At 35.7% G+C, this 19,687-nt stretch overlaps 1 protein-coding gene across 2 annotated transcripts in view; it reads left to right on the top strand.

The window, feature by feature from the left end:
- The first annotated feature begins 6,444 nt into the window (after positions 1-6,444).
- The window catches only part of LOC135212782 (melanopsin-like), a 230,267-nt gene continuing 217,024 nt past the window's right edge, over positions 6,445-19,687 (top strand). Inside the window, exons 1-2 of one of the 2 annotated variants that reach the window (XM_064246563.1) lie at positions 6,445-6,521; positions 13,436-14,421. In XM_064246563.1, coding sequence (XP_064102633.1) covers positions 13,854-14,421 — 568 coding nt within the window. In that variant the 5' untranslated portion in view covers positions 6,445-6,521; positions 13,436-13,853. Of the gene's footprint in view, positions 6,532-13,435; positions 14,422-19,687 lie in introns of both variants that reach the window. The other variant, XM_064246558.1, reaches the window with a different exon arrangement.

Raw genomic sequence — 19,687 nt, 5'->3', positions numbered from 1 at the left:
GATTGAAGGTAAACTTATTATGTCCACTCACAATTATAATTCACTGAGGTAATCAGAAGAATAAAAACTACAGGAGCTCTCACTGGCTACGTGGCACTAAATCACTACTGAATATTATGTACAATATCAAGAACAAATGTGCCATTGCGTTGCAAACAAAACCACTAAATCTAGTGAGCAAATATGGTACATTATAGTCCAACGATCAAACTCTTAATAATAACGAACACAAGCACATTAGGTGGCGCACTGTAAGCAAGGATTGTTCATACTTAGACCTTAGGAATACTATCCCAAGAATTACACTAGCAGTAAATGTTGAGTGGCACTGCTGCACTACAGAAGACAGCACACAATGGAGAAGTTGCACGAAGCTTACGTAACCGATCAATGCTTGAATGAAAACTAGCAAAATACAAGACATCTCATATTAAATGAAAAGCTAATATAAGTAAATTACTGTAAGCATGACCAATACAGATCTAATAACAATTCCAAAATGAATTCGCAACATCAAAATTGCACAGTCAAATATCACTGGGGTGTCTGAAGGAGACAGGATAATGGGATGATGGGAATAGGAGAACAGTTGGAACAAGAAATGAGTGCAAAGAATAGTAGGTGAAGGCCAAAAAATCAGCTTCCAATTCAGTTACCTTTGTCTGTGGATGAGACATGCGTAGAGATGAGCGCCCTGCGTCACGCAACGCTCAGGTACTTCAAAGGTGACCGCTCCCAAGTGGGATGTCGGGGTCAGACGCCAAGACAGAGTCTGGATTCCAGACGGTGGAGTAGAAAAGGAACTAGCCGTAGGTCTTCACCAAGACTTCAGCAGTACTGGAGCAGATTGCCACGTCATCGGACTCGGGCGTGATACCACTTCGTCGGGCTAACTCCCACGATAGCTGGGTAGGGCGAAATGTGGTTTGATAGGGCCCATATATAGATATCCATTTCGGGTGTCACCGGAAGTGTTATCTGAAAACTGTCAAAACAGGGACGACATCTTTCGGTCCTTTGGTCTCTGCCACTACTCCTAGAGGGTACCTGAAAAGGTCATTGAAACATCAGCAGAGAAGGGTATGGAGGATAGAGTACAAAGACGTGCTAATCAAGTTTGAGAGGGTACGGCTTGGAGGACGGAGCTGCAGGTGCAAAGCACTGCGGAAACAAGGATAAGGTGCGAGGTCAGGTCATGGAGACTACACGTGTGAGGGTGTGAATTTAACGAATTTTAGTGGGTGGTTCCTTCATATGACTCTCATGAAATCTCACTGGGGACTTCGTGCAATGGTGGTGAAGGGGCGAGGTCCCATATGTCTGCTACCTTCCTCGAAATTGTAAGTCGTTGTCAGCTTAAGGTTGGTGTCTTAATTGGATTTGGGACGCCAGTGGCCGTGATGAGGGTATGATAGCTAGTAAATTAAAATTGACAGGACGTTAAAATGACATTTACATGTTTTCGTCTTCGGGACATCGTTAAGGAACAAAAGGGATAAATGAAGAGTCAAAATATCTCACAAGTCACAAGAACACGTTTCGCTTTTACTCTGTTTTCCAAAATCGATTCCTCTACTTCTCCTGGTATGTTTCTCTCAATTTCCCTCATGTTTCTGAAGAGAAAAGGGTATAAAACAAGTGTCAGAAGGACGCTTGTCACATGTGTGTGTGTTTGTGTGTAAACGTACACGTATACCTAATAATTTATTAGAGAAAGAGCACATATTTTTTTTTAAATAAGCGAATACCACAGAAAAATAATAGGCAGAAATCCGGGCGCTTTCGTCTTTACAAAGACATTGTCAAAGAATATCCGTTCCTTGACAATGCCTTAGCATAGACGAAAGCGCTTGGATTTCTGTCTATCATTTTCCTGTGGTATTCGCTTATTTCATGAAGGCACGTGCATCTACTATCAGTTTTTAAAGATATTTTTAAAAAAGAAACAAAGCACTGCAGATACCCACGCACGCCTAGTATATATTAACATCAGAGGAATTTTGCTGATACGAAAACAGCACGGCTAGATATAAAAAAATCACACAAAACAGACCTTTAGTTATTCCAGTCATAAGAGTGAAAATACAAAAGTGGGTTTCAAAAGACTACGGCTACAGAAAGATAGGAAGCGGACGGGTCTAGCTGGCTTCTTCAATATAATATCGGAACGGTTGAAAAGGGTTGCAGCGCCTTTATGGCGGGGATGAAAGGGGTAGATGCAATGAGGACGGGGAGAGAGACACGACCGTGTATGGAAAATCGATTTATAATGCGAACAGGCTGTACAGTCACTCCACAAAAAATATTTTATGAATTAACACTCGCTTTGCTAACTCTTCCAGGAGAGTAGGCGGAAAAATGTAAAAAAAAAAAAGTAAAAAAAAAGACATAAAATTAGTATGTGTGTTTGTATGTTTGTTTGTATGGTGTTTTTACGCTGCATGGAACCAGTGGTTATTCAGCAACGGGACCAACGGCTTTACGTGACTTCCGAACCACGTCGAGAGTGAACTTCTATTACCAGAAATACACATCTCTCACTCCTCAATGGAATGCCCGAGAATCGAACTCGCGGCCACGAGGTGGCACGCCAGTAATAAAATTAGTATGGTTGGCCTCAGAATTAAAATCCCTACTTTTCAAAACAATACGCGTAACATACAACTACATTTACTGTGGTAGATAGCTGCATGAAGCAATGGCTTACTAAGAAAGAGACAGACACTCATATTATATATATATATATATATATCTATTATATATATATATAATATTACTCTATAATCTATATCATATATATATATATATATATAATATATATATATATTATATATATATATTCTCTATCTATATATATCTCTCTATAATATGAGATATATATATATAGCATGCTATATAGAGTAGCTATATATATATATGTATATATATATATATATATATATATATATATATATATATATATATATATATTAATGCCTTTTACCTTTGAGGGGTGACCTCGAAAAACCTTACCCTTTCGATATTTTGGGATGAAAATGTCAGCGTCATTCCCTTTCCGTGTGAGTTTCACTTCCAAAAAATCTTGATAAAATGAAAATAATATATGTTGGTTGTCAATATTCTTAAATGAAGATTTCTCCTACTGGTAAGTTCCCCCTAATTTACAACACATATGTATGTACGCACGTGTGTGCGTGTGTGTATGTACGCGCGCGTGTTTGGTGTGTGTGTGTGTGTGTATGCACGAGTGCGTGTATGTGTGTGTGTGTATGCATGTGTGTGTGTGAGACAAGAGCAATCATAAAACAAAAACCTCCTCCGCCAAGAATAGGAATTAAACTTCCTGAATGTTACATTCCTAGCTTTCCCTAAAGCTAACCATTTGCTACCAATCACGACGGCCCCTACTGGTGAAAGTTTTGCGAAAATCCCCGCGTAACATTTTGGAAAATTCTCCAAACAAACAAAAAAGTGAATAATGAAAATAAATGAAATATTATTAAACATAAACCTTTTAATTTTTAACAATATTTTATTTTACTTTGCTTTGCCTTTGAGCGACTTGCCCAGTAACTCACATAAACGATAACGAATCGGAATTATACATTTCAAACTCAATAATCTTACATGACACAAAAAACAAAAAGTATTGGAATTGTAAGGCCTTAATGTAGCACTCTCTCTCTCTCTCTCTCTCTCACACACACACACACACAGTCACGTTCTCTTACACATTCTCTCTCTCTCACAAAAACGCATTTTGTCTCACCACAGTCTCACCATCACCCAAATTATCCCTCTCTCATACAAACGATCTCAGACTTTCACATGCATTCGTACCTCTCTCTCTCTCTCTCTCTCTCTCTCTCTCTCTCTTCTCTCTCTCTCTCTCTCTTCTCTCTCTCTCCTCTCTCTCTCTCTCTGTTCTCCTCGGATGGACTAACAAGTCTTTGAAACATCCTAATCCTTGTAATTCTTTTCTGCTTTTGTTTTCTACGAGTTAATAGGTATAAAAGCTCTGAATGTTACTGGGTCTTCTCTCTCTCTCTCTCTCTCTCTCTCTCTCTCTCTCTCTCTCTCTCTCTCTCTCACCCAAACACAACACACTTAATATACGACCAGTAATATTCTTACACTTACCCAGACTTTCTGTAAGTTTCTCCCTAAAGTTGTTCCTAACTAAATAGTATAACACGAAGTTCTACGTCGAAGTTGTGAGAGATATCATTATCACTCGTCGAAGGGTCTAAATCACTCGCAGGAAAACCAGCTGGTTTCAGAAGACGGAGCAAATCCCTTGCAGCCTCTTCGTCAAAATCCTCAGCATCTCAAACTTTTCTCATTCGTCAAAATTTGGCCATTTTGTGAAAAAAAAAGTTATACAATAATAAATGCGGTTGTGTATGGAAGAGAAATTTTAGGCTTAGAATATGCAGTTGCTGCAGTTTACTTAACAGCGGGGTATCCATACCCCTCAGGGGTATGGGGGTATGAGAATCGCATGCTGGAGGTATGGGACTTGATCTCTGGATACTTTTATATATTTTAGTGTATACATGGGTAGATTTTATATATTTCAGTGTATATATGGGTACATTTTGTAAATAAATCACTAAATAAAACTATAAATGCTTTTGATTTTATTATTTGTTCTATTTTTAGCTATTCATACCTAAAGTATGTATTAAATTGATATATTTTCAACAAGTTGAGAATATCTTAGTTTAACCAGACCATTGAGCTGAGTGTCAGCTCTCCTAGGCTGACCCGAAGGATTAGACATTTTTACGTGGCTAGGAACCAGTTGGTTACTTAGCAACTGGACCTACAGCTTATTGTGGGATCCGAACCACATTATATTGAGAAATTAATTGCTAATCACCAGAAACAAATTCCTCTGATTCCACGTTGGCAGAGCAGGGCGCGAAGGCTCTCTACCAAATCAGTAGTCGAGCACGCAAACCACTAGTCCAACGAGTAGGACTTGAGGAATTAAGCGCAATTCATTGGGGGTCTGGCGTCGTCATCAAAAGGTTAAGAATTCCTGATATAAGGAATCATTCACATACATACCCAAGTCATTCCACACTATTCCTGACCTATTCAATATCCAATAGCTTTGCTCTTACTCCGGGCTAACTTCCTCTCATTCTACCCTAGTAACATCCATCTATATATTTTACCCTCGTAACATCCATCTATATATTTTACCCTCGTAACATCCATCTATATATTTTACCCTCGTAACATCCATATATATATTTTAACATAAAACGTTTTAATCATTCTCAACCATTTGATACCCTCTGTGCCATATATCCAAGTAATAAAAATAAAATCGAAAAATAAGTAAATAAGTAGTTCTACATGGAAATAAATGCAGTGAGAAAGGAAAATTAACAAGTTTAGGTATAAATAAAAGGACCGGATGGGGCTGTGATTGTCCGACATGAACGCATACCTGAACTGATGGCATGAATACTTTGAGTGCAAAAGATACGAAAGTGGCTCAGCTAAATTGATGCAAAACTGTAAACGGTTAATGCAACTTAGAACGCTTGTGTAAATGGCCGTTGGGGATGTGAGGAGGGCAATAAATACACATGAAAATGGAAAGACACCCGAATTCATGGGATTCAAAGTGAAAATATGTACTTAGGCAACAGTGTAAGAGTACGGATGAGGGAATCTGTTCCAATGAACGGGTAAAAGACCTAATTATATCTTATACAGATAAGGGTGATAGAGGCGACTGTAATAATTATAAGAGCATACGTAATGCTGCCTTGTATAGCATGGAAATGAACAGTAATAATCTAGATTGAGATGTTGGACAAAATTATTTGAGAAGATTGGATTACAGGGAAAACGCCCTATGTTCCATACGTGGACCTAGGAAAGCTTAAGACTGAATTAACAGAGAAGTTATGTTGAGGCTATTTAAGATTCACGATATAAAGAATAAGCTGTCGTATATGATTGAGTAAGTGATAAAGTTTCATATATATATATATATATATATATATATATATATATATATATATGCATGTATTTATATATAAGCGAATACCACAGGAAAATGATAGGCAGAAATCTAAGCGCTTTCGTCTTTACAATGTATTTAGTAATGACGAAAGCGCTTGGATTTCTGCCTATCACTTTCCTGTGGTATTTGCTTATTTAATGAAGTCACATGCATCTACTGTTATTTTTTAAGCATACAATATATATATATATATATATATATATATATATATATATATATATATATATATATATATAGTCCACCTTTAGTCAAACCGATTAACTAAGAAAGCAGCAGAGCGGTCCGGAGGAGCCAGACTGAGCGTGCGTGGAGTCTACTACGAGACACAGGAAATCAGCGGCTGACTGGCCTGGCCGCAGCTCCTCAACGGCCTCTCCGCTTAAGCGTTCAGTCATCCGCGCAACACCTGTCCTGTGGCACCATCTCTCTCGCTCCGGGATTCCCGCCGCTGCCGCACGTGTTTCAAGAGAGTCCCGTGAGAATTAGTTGGGCGCGCTTCTCTTTTTTTGTTCTTTGTATTTCTCTCTGGTCTATTTTTCTCACTTTCCTTTTTCCTCAACGGTGCGTGCGTAAATAGATTTATGAGTGAAAGAAAAAATATAATATATATATATCAACTATATATATATATGTATATATACCTATATATTTTATAATTATTATATATATAATATATATAATTATATATTATTATATATATTATATCCACATATATAAATTCGAAATCAAGAGTGAATTATGCTGTAAAATTGTCATGGAAAAACCATTTGATTTTGAACTCAGGAAAATGACACGGAAATAACAATATGGAAAATCAGATAACCCCATCGCTAATTTTGATTTCCTTTTGAGTGAATAATGGAAACTTTAAGATCGTAAACTGCAGTGATTAAAAAAATACCAGTGATTATAAATATAATTACATTTCTGAATGTCTGGCAAAACATACAGAACAAAACAAATGTATGTGGATTCTGCATCAAAAAATGTTTTACGATAAATAAAACAAATATGGCAATGGAAAGTTAAACAAAGAAACTATAATAACTTGTCCTGCTATTGGTTGATTGATTGATTGTGATTGATTGATTGTGTATTATATCTGGCGTCACAACAATAATACCGTAAAAGTGAGAAACCATGTGTTGAAAACCCCAACAAAAGAAGCATTCAATTTAGTTACAAAACCTTTTTTTATTGATTTTTTATTTTATTTATTTTATTTTATTTTTTTGCATACAATCTATCAACACGGTTAGAAAGTGTCGTGCAGTCGACTTTAGAAACAAAAAATAATTGCCTTAGAGTCTCCCATCGTAATAGGACTTTACTGTAGATAATACCCGTATGTAATTCAACCTATTAAGGACTAACTGTTCAATGTAATTATTCCGGAATATTTTACCGGTATTAAGTTGATAATTAATGAATGTGCTGATATAAGGATCTTCGTTCTGTCTCAAAAGAATAGGGCATATGATTATCACTTCATAAATCATTTAACATTCAAGACAAATAAAATATTCGTATAAAATTACCTATTTCGTCACATATGCTGGAGTAATTATTATTTTTGTTTTCATTGAACAATATCACTCTCATCTAATGTTCCTGATTTTCTCTTATTATTGAGCTTGCCTTATTTATTAATTTTTTTTTTATATATTCTCCCCCTCATTTACTGTTCCTGATTTGCTTTCATTTATTGCCGTTCACGTTTTTTTTTTTTTTTACTTTTTTTATATATTCATTGATTCCTTACTATTTGCTCTCTTCTATTACTCTTTTTTATTCAATAATTATCTCTCACTCTAGCTCTCATTTAATGATACTCCATCGACTTACTACTTCCATTTCATTTATTGCTCTTGCTTTATTTATTTTCTCTTCGTGTATCGCTTGATCTCCTAAAATGCCTTGTTCTCATTCGCTGCCCTTGAATCACACACCAGTTTTGTTGCATAATATTCTTGCTCTTGACTTCATATACTACTTTATTCAGGTTTATTGCCGTAGCTGATATTTACAACATAAATTCTCTGTATTGCAATTCCTATCATTCATTGTTTTTACTCTCATACAATACTCTTGCTATTGTAACACTGGGTTGTTTCCAATTATTCCCACATGGTGCACTTGTCCTTATTCTATTTCCCAACGATTCTTCGTTAACAACTTCAACTCTGCTTTTGATCCCTTGAGTTCTGTATTACAGATCAATTCCCTGATACCTACATAACTGATCATTTAGTTCAACACAAACGACAAATTCCAAGAGTTCCGCTAACTGGTCAATTTCTTTCATTCTGCACAACTAATCAAACGATGGCTTTGTCTAATGAGGAGTGCAGCCACTCGCGGGGTAAGAAAAACTAATAATTTTGGAACAGAACACTTTTTCTTCCATTTATAAAGTTGCTGCCTCTCTTTCTATATCACCCACTCATTTTCAAGCACATTTCCTCAACTTTTATTTTACTTGTAAAGCTGTTTCACTTCCTCAAATTAATTTGATCTGTAAAACTATTCCAAAAGTTTTTTCCACTCATTCATTGGTTATTAAACATTTGTTCCAATATTTGCTCATTTGTCCGTACTCTTATCGCCCTTGATATTTTTCTCACCTGTGTTATGGGTATTTTTTAAAATTATTTTTCTATCAAAATAATATTGAACTCATCGAAAATCTCTTGTGTAAAAAGAAAATAACGAGAAATAAATTCTCGGCCATTAAAATAGTTTATGGATTTTCTTCTTGCTTTATTCTGCACAGGAATTCTTTCAGCAAAAGAGCTCCCCCTCTTATAAAGTCATATAGAAATTGCCAAAAACCTTGTTGTTAAAAGTGCACTAAATTCTTTGAAAATAAATAAATAAATCTCTCCCATTTCTTTCTTTCTTTTCTTGCCACACCTTCGTTCCCGAGACATTTCCTCCATAAATCAATACAAGGCGTTAATGATCTAACCTAGCGACCCAAAGAACGCTTAACACAGTTAATCAATAAAGCTGATCAAATAATTCCTTCGCCCTTTAAAGGCCTTACTTTCAGTTGAAGTTTTGTGTTTATACAGCATGATTCCTCAAACGAAGACAATTAATATTAAATGAATTCGCGACATCTTCCTTCAATTGTTTTTCTGCCTTTTATTAATTTTAGAAATATAAGCATCCATGACGTCAAAAGGAGCACTCAGTTTTTGTTACATATACGTAGGAAATCTAAGAATGAATAAATAAATGTATTCAACAGTCAGTCTAACACGTCAGCCCTTACAGAACTGTTACCACCTCCAAAACTACCATTCACAGAAAGCGTTAAGCCAATGGGTCACAATGAGGCCCAACATTTCCCCCATGTGAGAGTCTCGTCTTTGTTTTATTTATTTATTTTTTTTTTAATGAATCCTTACATTTGCCTCTTGTCAGAATTTTTACTTCGATTTCCTTTAGAGTCACGTTTGTTATCATTATTGTCATCATTTTTCGTTGATAAATGAGCTTCCCATAACAGGTTTAACTTGAAATATAACCATTTATACAATCATATGAATCATGCAAGTTTATACATTCCTATTCCTGCGACACATTTCTCTACTCAAAGTAAAGGAGATATAAAGACATCATTACTCTCATAAAATTACTTCAACCCAAATTCATCCTTGAACACGATTGAGTCACTTAATAATTTTTATCCCATTTCACCTGCCTCTTCATACTTCTATGCAGACCACCCTGCCATCACTAATAGATTAATAAACTAATATTTTTGTTATTTAATACATCTTGAAGATGGAAAGTTATTTACATAGTTGGCAAGCCCAAGAGGCAGGTGCGAGTAATCAGATTATCGACGGCGTGTTTATTTATGCCATGAAAATTGTTTTATTATTAACCATATAATTCTCAAAATCTCTAAATATGTCAGCGTATACATATCAAACCAAGGGTTCAATTACACTGGTTTACTTATAAATTTATGAATGCATATAGAATAAACATATACATATTCTATAGCACTCTCTCTCTCTCTCTCTCTCTCTCTCTCTCTCTCTCTCTCTCTCTCTATTTATATTAAAGTACAAAACACATATCCTTGTCAATGATATACATTAAATAAGTGTACAAAGTTGTAAACACACATACGATCGTATTTTAAACAAGCGGAGTGTTAACATTTACTGTGAAAGCATACATTTAAACAAATACAGTACTTGTTGACAAACATGAATGCTCATAAGAAACTAGGATGTTTACCCACTTAGCTCAGAAGAAAAATAAACTAGAATGGGTGTTTACATGTAGAGTTTCTATGTCTCTTTGCGAGTGTTGACGAATGCCAGTTGCCTACCTAATTTCTGTCTTTCCCTATGAGCGTGAAAATATCTCTCTCTCTCTCTCTCTCTCTCTCTCTCTCTCTCTCTCTCTCTCATTAAAGGGGCCTTCTTATCTGGAAATTAGCGTCTTGTCTTTTTCTGGGCTGGTTTGAACTGGGCCACCCGCCCCCCACCCCCTACCCTCTCTGTCTGTCTGTCTGTCTGTCTGTCTCTCTCTCTCTCTCTCTCCCTCTCTCTCTCTTTGAATGAGAGAGCCTGCTTATCTATGAATGTGTATGTCCTCTATTCTGTTTTTCTTTGCTTGTGCAAAACCTCTCTCTCTCTCTCTCTCTCTCTCTCTCTATGTGAATACCTGTCTACCTGCCCAATTTGCCTGAAATCTGCACACACGTGGCCGGACAAAATCATTAGGACACCATGAATGCACAGTAAAACCTGCTCCTACAGATAAGTGAGCACACGATGTGTCCTCGGATGGACTAACAAGTCTTTGAAACATCCTAATTCTTGTAACTCCTTGTAACACGTGACCTGTTGTAGAGTTAACGTCCTGCCACTCGAAGAAAAGAAAAAAGACAATATTAATGAAGTCATGTATAACTGATTCACGCAAATATGGAACCGTGATGAAGTCATAAAAAACCCAGCATTCGAAATATGGAAAGCGTCCCCAGGGGACTCGTCCTTTCCTATCTTGGTACCTGCGTCTTGTGTTGCAGCATTTCCATAAATGGAAAAAAGTAATATTTTCTCCAACGGTCCAATGTCTTTAAGATGTTATGGGAGAAATCCAACTTCTTTTTCCATTTTCATTTGGCGGCGCCTTTACAATGGAGAAAGGGTGATGAAATACTAACCTCCTTAATCAGAGATGTAAAACATGAATAAGATATATACTTTGAACTAACAACAATATCAATATGAAAAATAATCAATAATGGTTCTCATTATCATGATAACAAAAACCATACTAAAATTAATACTCGCAATCACTTGTTTAAAATAACAGAAAATAGAAACAACTAATAAGAGAAATAGGTAAAGAATAATCATTTTCATCATCACAAACATCTGGTATTACATTACAATAATCATTAATCAAAATTATTTTCTTAAGTCCTAACAATTAAAATACTAGTAATAGAGGGATCATATACTTTTAATAAGAAAAATAATCTAATATTTATTTTCATTGTCCTTATAAATATCATATGAGCATAGACTCAAAAATTATTTTTATCTTTATGTTATCACGATTTTAAATGTCACTGTATTCATAATTCTCACCAACAATTAACCAACAGTTTAATGGATTATGACGTTATTCGTGCGTCACAGAATAATTAAGAGCCCGTTTGCAGCACTGAATTCATCAATGGAATGTATCTGTCAATTCAGACGCAACGCACAATCAAGTAAAAAGCCATTGTTATAATTTCATATTAAATCCAAAACTCTCCTCCCTAAAAATAAGTAATTAGATTATACAATAACAAAAAAACTGACTTCGAAAAACTCTCCTCCCTAAAAATAATTAATTAGATCATACAAAATAAAATAAAAATTGACTTCGTTTTTCGCAGGCTTGACGCAAGCATAAACCAGGGCAAAAATGGATCATAATTTTCATAAAAGCACGAAGGACTCTAATAAAGGTAAAATAAGCATGATGGACTGCCCCGCACTTTCTTTACCCATTGTACTTTTCTTGCTTTCTTGCCATTGTAATTAATCTGTTCTTTTAGGATAAACAAAGAGGGCAGTGTAAGATATCACTGTTATTAGGAAATGATGGAACTATAGGAGAGGGCCGAATTTGTCACGGAAAATCCCGACCCTAAAGACGTCCCGGACAAATGGAACTTTATTCTGCATACTTAAATAAAGGCCAGTGGTGAGAGAGGCTGGTCCTGGACTGGACGACGGCAGATCTGAATATGAGGCCTATTACATGTGCAGTATCACTGAATCACTCAGAAAAATTAACGTATGGCAATGCACCGCATATTATTATTATTACGAGCCTGTTGGTGTACGCTACATGCGCTGGAACCGGGTGCTTCTGTCTCCCCTACCCTCCAGATCCTCTACCTAGGAGGGAGGATGTCTCCCCTACCGTCCGTCACATTCCCCTACCTACCTCCATCAAAATGAAAGTAGTACTAATGATAACGGCTATTTTAAAATTCCCCTCATCGAAAAACGAAGCCTTAAAAATCACGTTTATAAAATATTTTCTGCTCAAAATTAATTTTTCTTTCATTCCCTAAATATTTGCATAAATTCGTGTTACACTCTGTTTTATATATATATAATATATATATATATATATATATATACATATACCATACACATATACATACTTACATACATACACATATATATTTATAGTATCATTGAGCTACAAATTTCCTTTAATATCTAAATTCACTCTACCTCGGAATTGATATATTTTCATATATGTACCGAAGGGGAATTTTTTTAGTTGATAACAATTTCGCCCCCACATGGGATCGAACCACTGTCCAAGTGGACGGGGACGAAATCAGGACCCAGTGACGCTATCAAGTCAGCTAACAGCGACGCTTGATAGCGTCACTGGGTCCTGATTTCGTCCCCGTCCACTTGGACAGTGGTTCGATCCCATGTGGGGGCGAAATTGTTATCAACTAAAAAAAAAAAAAAAAAAAAATCCCCTTCGGTACATATATGAAAATATATCAATTCCGAGGTAGAGTGAATTTAGATATTAAAGGAAATTTGTAGCTCAATGATATGTAAATGAATCACGGTTCGATGTGATGATTATTCATATTTATATGTATGTATACAACCTAACTTACACGTTAATTGGGAAATTTTAAATCCTATCTCCTTATGTTTTACTCGACAAAGCAAATCTTCCTCACCTTCATGTTAACCTTTCAAAGGGAAAAACCAAACATTCCTCGAGTAAAACATAATCACCCTTATTCTGCACATCATAAGGTAGTAAATGGCATGCTAGGTTTATCATAAGAGATTTTCCTTAATTTGACACTACTGTTCACAGGTAACTGAGAAAAAAGCCTTTAGGAGTCCGAAATAGAAATGAAAAACTTACGAATTGATAACGATTATGAATCGGCGTTTGTATTTAGTGAAACGAATGATATTTCTGTTGAAAAAAGAAGCTTTTAACTCCAGACTATGGACAAATCTACGTAATCATATATAGGCTGTGGTTGAACAAACAAAAAACGAAAATGGACCTTCATAGTCTTAAATCACTAAGGTTTTCTAAAAATTTAAAGTAACTGTGAACATAAGTTTGTATCAACAAATTCCAAGCAGAAAAAAAGTGTAAGTGATAAGTTTCCATATAGCTAAAATCTAAAAGAATGTGGGACATAAAAGACGAGAGACGAATGCCTTTCAAAAACCAATACAAAAAATTGGGAAAATACTGATACATTTGCCCAAACTTCAACATGGTTGGTTACTCAGGCGTACAGGATTTAACTATGTCGGGCTCGGCGCTCGACGCCAACCCAAAAATTTCTTATGGGCCCCTATTCGACCAGGCTCTACCCATGGGCCAAATGGGCGCAGCCGAACCGACTTACCACCCCTATCCACCTCTAGTTGCCTCCAGGATGATGGCCTGGCTCTCCACGCCTGCGTCCATTAATCCCACCGACACCGTGGTCGCTCCCGAGGTCTCCACAACCATCACGCCGAAGATCTCGCTCCGCTCGGCCATTCCGCTGGCGCTGACCAGGCCTACGCCCACGGCTGTGGCGTGCACGGCTGGGTCGTGTCCTTGGTTTGGGGTCGGGTCGGGCAACGGCCGCATGAACCAAACGGATTCGAACTTCACTCAGAACGATACCTCACCTGCGACCACGTCTGTGGAATATCACGCTTTGGACTATGTGTCGACGTCTGTGTCTACCAGGGTACACCAGAATTCCACGCCCTCTCCAGGGGCGTCTGCTATACCGGCCCCACAACCGCCCGTGGTCAGCTCGTTGGTGGCGGCTTATCTCATCGTTGTGGGTGAGTCACTAGAAACTTGTATCGCTTTGGTCACATGCTGAAGTTTAAATTACTAAAAATTAGTTTGCCAACAAAAAAATTTCACTTTAGATGCCTCTTTTCCTCCCGGTTACGAAAGATGCATGTTGCCCTCTGATTCATTCATGACTAGAATAATGCTGTCACACTCAGGGTGCTTCATTCTTTGCCTCCTTCCTTTTTAGCAGTGGGACTTCTCTAGGGGTCCTTCTTCTCATAGTTGATCATTATCACTGCGACGCCATTTTGCATGCAACAATCAATCAATAAATGCCCTTCTATACAGGTACTACTTCAGTCACAGTTCCACTGAGCTAAATGGACTGCCCTTTGTTACATAACAAGGGTTTAAGTTGCGTGCGTACATATATATAATATATATATTATATTACTGTATAATTAATATAATTAATGTTATATATAATATATAATATAATTATATAATTAATATAATTATATATTATATATTATATACATATATAATATGTTGTATATTATATATTATATATATATTATAAATATGCTAATATTAATAATATATATATATCTAATAGTATACTATTATATTATATATGTGGGTGTGAGGTATGTATACATCTATTGGTGGCGGAGAGTTTGCTAACACCTTCATATATAAGTCCTTTGTCAATGCTGTATGATTTATGCCATTTTGTTTGATCTTTTGGTAGTCGTTAATTCAAGCCGTTGATCCAAAACTCCAGTGAACAAAATTGATCAAAAAGGAGAGAGAGAGAGAGAGAGAGAGAGAGAGAGAGAGAGAGAGAGAGAGAGACCCAGTAATATTCAGAGCTTTTACACCGATTAACGCTTAAAAAACAAAAACAGAAAATATAACATTTTATATAATAAAGAACGAGCTGTTAAAAGCATATCAAAATAATTATCATTAACAGAAAATGTGATACTTTGTGCTATGTTACTTTGTGCTAAGCAAAAGTTCAAATTTATGCAATTGCAAACGTTAATGTTCATCAAGAACTTCTTTTCCAACATCGGATAAAGCAAGTATTGAATGGATCTCAGATACATAAGTTATTTGTATAAATACAAAATTAACCCTTCGATATACAGAGAGAGGCTTTTAATATTAACAGCAACATTAGCCTCTTAGGTTTTGAATTTGGATTTCACTGAAAGCCTTGAAATCCGAAATGGAATCATATCTAGATTAGCGAACGCACTATTTTTCAAGAAAATATCATACCACTTGATATAATATATATAATATATCTATATATATATATATATATATCTATATATATATATATGATATTAAAGATATATATATATATATATATATATATATCTAGATATATATCATATATATATATATATATAATATATATATATATATATAATATATATATATATATATATATATATATATATATATATATATATATATATATATATATATATAGAGATATATATATAAAAGATATAATATATATATATATATATATTATATATATATTATATGGTAATCTAATTATATATAAAGGATATATATATATATATATATATATATATATATATATAGATATATATATTATATATATATATATAATATTATATATATAGATATAGATATATAGATAGATAGATATATATATCCTATATAATATATATATATATATATATAATATATAATAAGTATATATATATTAGATATCTATAGATATATATATATCTTATAATATATATAATTATATCTCTAGATATTCCTTATCTATATATATAATATATAGATATATATATATAATATACAATATACATAATATAAATGCATATATTTTGCCGTGAACAAAATTCAGCAGCTCCACTACAATCCATAGACTTTGTAGTTTAGCAAAAGGTACCCCTTGATTAGCTGTCAATTACTGCACAACATCGCATCTCTGTATACTATGGAGAGAGAGAGAGAGAGAGAGAGAGAGAGAGAGAGAGAGAGAGAGTTTCGTTACTTTGAATCAACACACGAGATCATCTGTGAGATTAAAGTGTTACCATCTAAATTTACTATCCTTGTCAATGTCATCACCGGTTTCGGCACAATTCATACATATTGATAAAAGAAAAATGACTTTTCAATTTGGCTCAAACTTCGAAGCAATATCGTGATTACGCCGTGTCTCTAAAAAGGCTTTGACCCTCAATGATATTCATAGATTTCGATTTCAGCCAAATGATTCAGGAACGAAAGAGGTTCGTGTTTCTGTGACTGAATGTGTGTAAGAGCAACTTATCAAGGATTTAAACAACCGAAACTAATTCTTTTCTGTCCTATGATTATTCGATTAAGTAAAAGAAAACGACACAAGAAATTGCGTCTCCGCTTCGGTAAAATGTATTTTTTATTAGAAGTGTACCTACTTTACCTTCAATGTTAAAGTGTACCTACTTTACTTCAATATTAAAGCTAAAACGACCGAATTACTGAATCACGGAAAGGAATTCTAAACATGCTAAGAGCTATAATAAGTAAGAAGGCTCCATGATTTTACTCTTTAGTAATGAATGGATTGGCAATTCTGAGGATTCGGTGGTAGGAGTTTCGAAATTGCTTGGGAGTGAACCTCGTCAGTCCTCCTTTTCGTTAAGATTTGTGTTCTACAACCATTTTGGCAATGCTTCTTTGGTCTATTGACTTTTTTTTATTCTGAAAATTGTATCTCGCCTCTCCGAAAGATGTTCTTTCAGTTACTCTTACTGTCTGGATTGCATATTCATAAAGGTACGACAAACTTGCATTTAGCGTCATGAATGCTAGTTTAGTCATATTCATAAAGGCTCGAAAAACTTGCATTCGGCGTCCTGACAACTATAGTAGATTCACATCAACCGTGCATTTGATGTCTAGGACAATCCCTTACGACGCTCCTGACTACCTGTTGATAAGCCAATCACAGGGTTGGAAACTCAGTCTCTCTCGAGAGTTCACATAGGCAGGATGTATGCTCCACCTCTCCTCAGGGATATGTTTAAAAGACGCATCCCTCTGGAACGGTGGAACATACATCCTGCCTATGTGAACCCTCGAGAGAGACAGAGTTCCCAGCCCTGTGATTGGCTTATCATCAGCCAATCATGAGCGTCGTAAGGGACTGGCCTAGACATCAAATGCACGGTTGATGTTTATCTACTATAGTTTAGTATCATGCTCTTTTTGGCCACAACTTATAAACCTATATTTGTTGACGTATTTTGTATTTGTGCTAAGCTGTATTATGTAGGGAGAACCTTACTACGTCGATGTTATTACGAAACTTTGTGTGGTATAACTACTAATTTGGCTGTGATCGTCTTCCCGGCATTTGGGACTCATTTGTCCTGAAAGTTCTTCGGCAGTAATTTTTTTTACTAGGAATAACTCATAGCTCCTACGAGTATGTCAGAATTCATCATATCTCTGCAGTAACTCATAATTAGATGTAGTATTTTCAACCATGACTCCACAAAGAGACTACTTTCCAGAAGTCTGACTATTACCTCAATAAACAATCAATTACCAGTATCGATGCTGCTCATGAAAAACATTGAACACTTATGTATAACTGAATCACGAAAGTTTGGAACGTGATAAATGCATAGATAAAGGTAGGAACCACGAAGGAAAGTGAAACACTGGAGTAGTTGCTAGGTCTTTCGACTCAACGTCCTTTATTTAGCTGACTGACTGACATACATTAGAAACTGAGAGGACAAGGAGGGGTCATAAGTGACAGATAGGGATTATAACAAGATTAGTACCTAGAATCCAACACATCTGGAACATGGGTAAATTTAAGAGGATTACTAAAAGATTAAGTCCAACTGCTCAGACACAGGGACAAGGCAATTAAAGGCTAATACTGGTCGGCAACTGACCACATTCAAACCTTTGGTAAACAAAAACTTAATCACAGAACAAATTAAACATACATATACAAAGAAAATATATATGAGGCAACTAATTTAAGTCTGTGATGGTATCTTTGAGGTCATTCCTAAACATATTACAAATACAAGGGTCTAAATGAAACAGGCCATGACTAATATTAAGATTACAATGGGAAGTAAGTTGTATAATGGCAGATTCTAAAAGATTTCGTGATAAGACATCTTTTGATCTTGCAATTATTGAACTACAAATCCAGTTTATCTGGTGGTTGTTTTCACTTAAATGAATGAATATTGCATTAGATGTTTGCCCAGTTTTGATAGAATATTTATGCTGTTTGATTCTTACTTCTAAACCCTTGCTAGATTGCCAGAGATAAAAGGAGGGGCAGTCCATACATGGAAATTTATATCTTATGCTGTTGATTTCCCTGGGGCCATTTTTTATTAACATTCCTTTTACTGTGTTATTATAGGAAAAAACGAGGTTGACCTTAAAAGATTTTAACAATGATTTTATGGTTTCAAAACCGTTAAAATAGGCACTTAATGAACATGGGACTTAGGATCTAAACTTTTGTGTTTACTTCACTTTTATTTTCATTAGTTTGATAACTTCGTGAAGTACCAAAGTAGTAAGAAAGGGTGATCTACTTCAGCTATCCCTTTTTCTGTTATTCTCAAGGACTCTGTTGCCTAGCAGAGATAATATCAAAAACTTTTCTTGCATCCGTATCAATTATCATAAACCCTGTAATGAATCTGAGAGTCTCGGCTACAACGTTCTTCTTCAAGCTCTTCTTCAAGATTATTTACCAATAAATGCACCGTTTGAAAAATCTACCAGAGAAGTATACAAACAGGTCAGTCAAATTCCCTTGCTGATTCAGGGAGTGTTGCAGGAATACAATACTTCCACCCAGTTCTCATCCTGGTGGTCGGAAATTTGGATAGCCTACAAATTGTTCCAGTTTCTTGCCCATAAACAAAAGTAACGCTCGGGCTCCATGGTTATGCTCACTGGCGCCTCGGTGGCGTCATCGGTACGGTCTTGACCTTCTACCTCAGTGGCCGCAAGTTCGATTCTCGGGCATTCCATTGAGGGGGTAGGAGATGTGTATTTCTGGTGATATAAGTTCACTCTCGACGTGGTTCGGAAGTCACGTAAAGCTGTTGGTCCCGTTGCTGAATAACAACTGGTTCCATGCAACGTAAAAACACCAAACAAACAAACAATGATCACTGGCATAAGTATCCAAAATCCACAGTTGTGACTATATTATCCCAACAACACCTCTAGGCTCTCGATCAGTAAACTAAAATAACATTGGATCTGGTCAGCATATGG

Source organism: Macrobrachium nipponense, chromosome 19, assembly GCF_015104395.2.
Source record: "Macrobrachium nipponense isolate FS-2020 chromosome 19, ASM1510439v2, whole genome shotgun sequence".
Taxonomy (NCBI): domain Eukaryota; kingdom Metazoa; phylum Arthropoda; class Malacostraca; order Decapoda; family Palaemonidae; genus Macrobrachium; species Macrobrachium nipponense.
The sequence above is the reverse complement of the archived record's forward strand: the minus strand, read 5'-3'. Positions and strand labels throughout refer to the sequence as shown.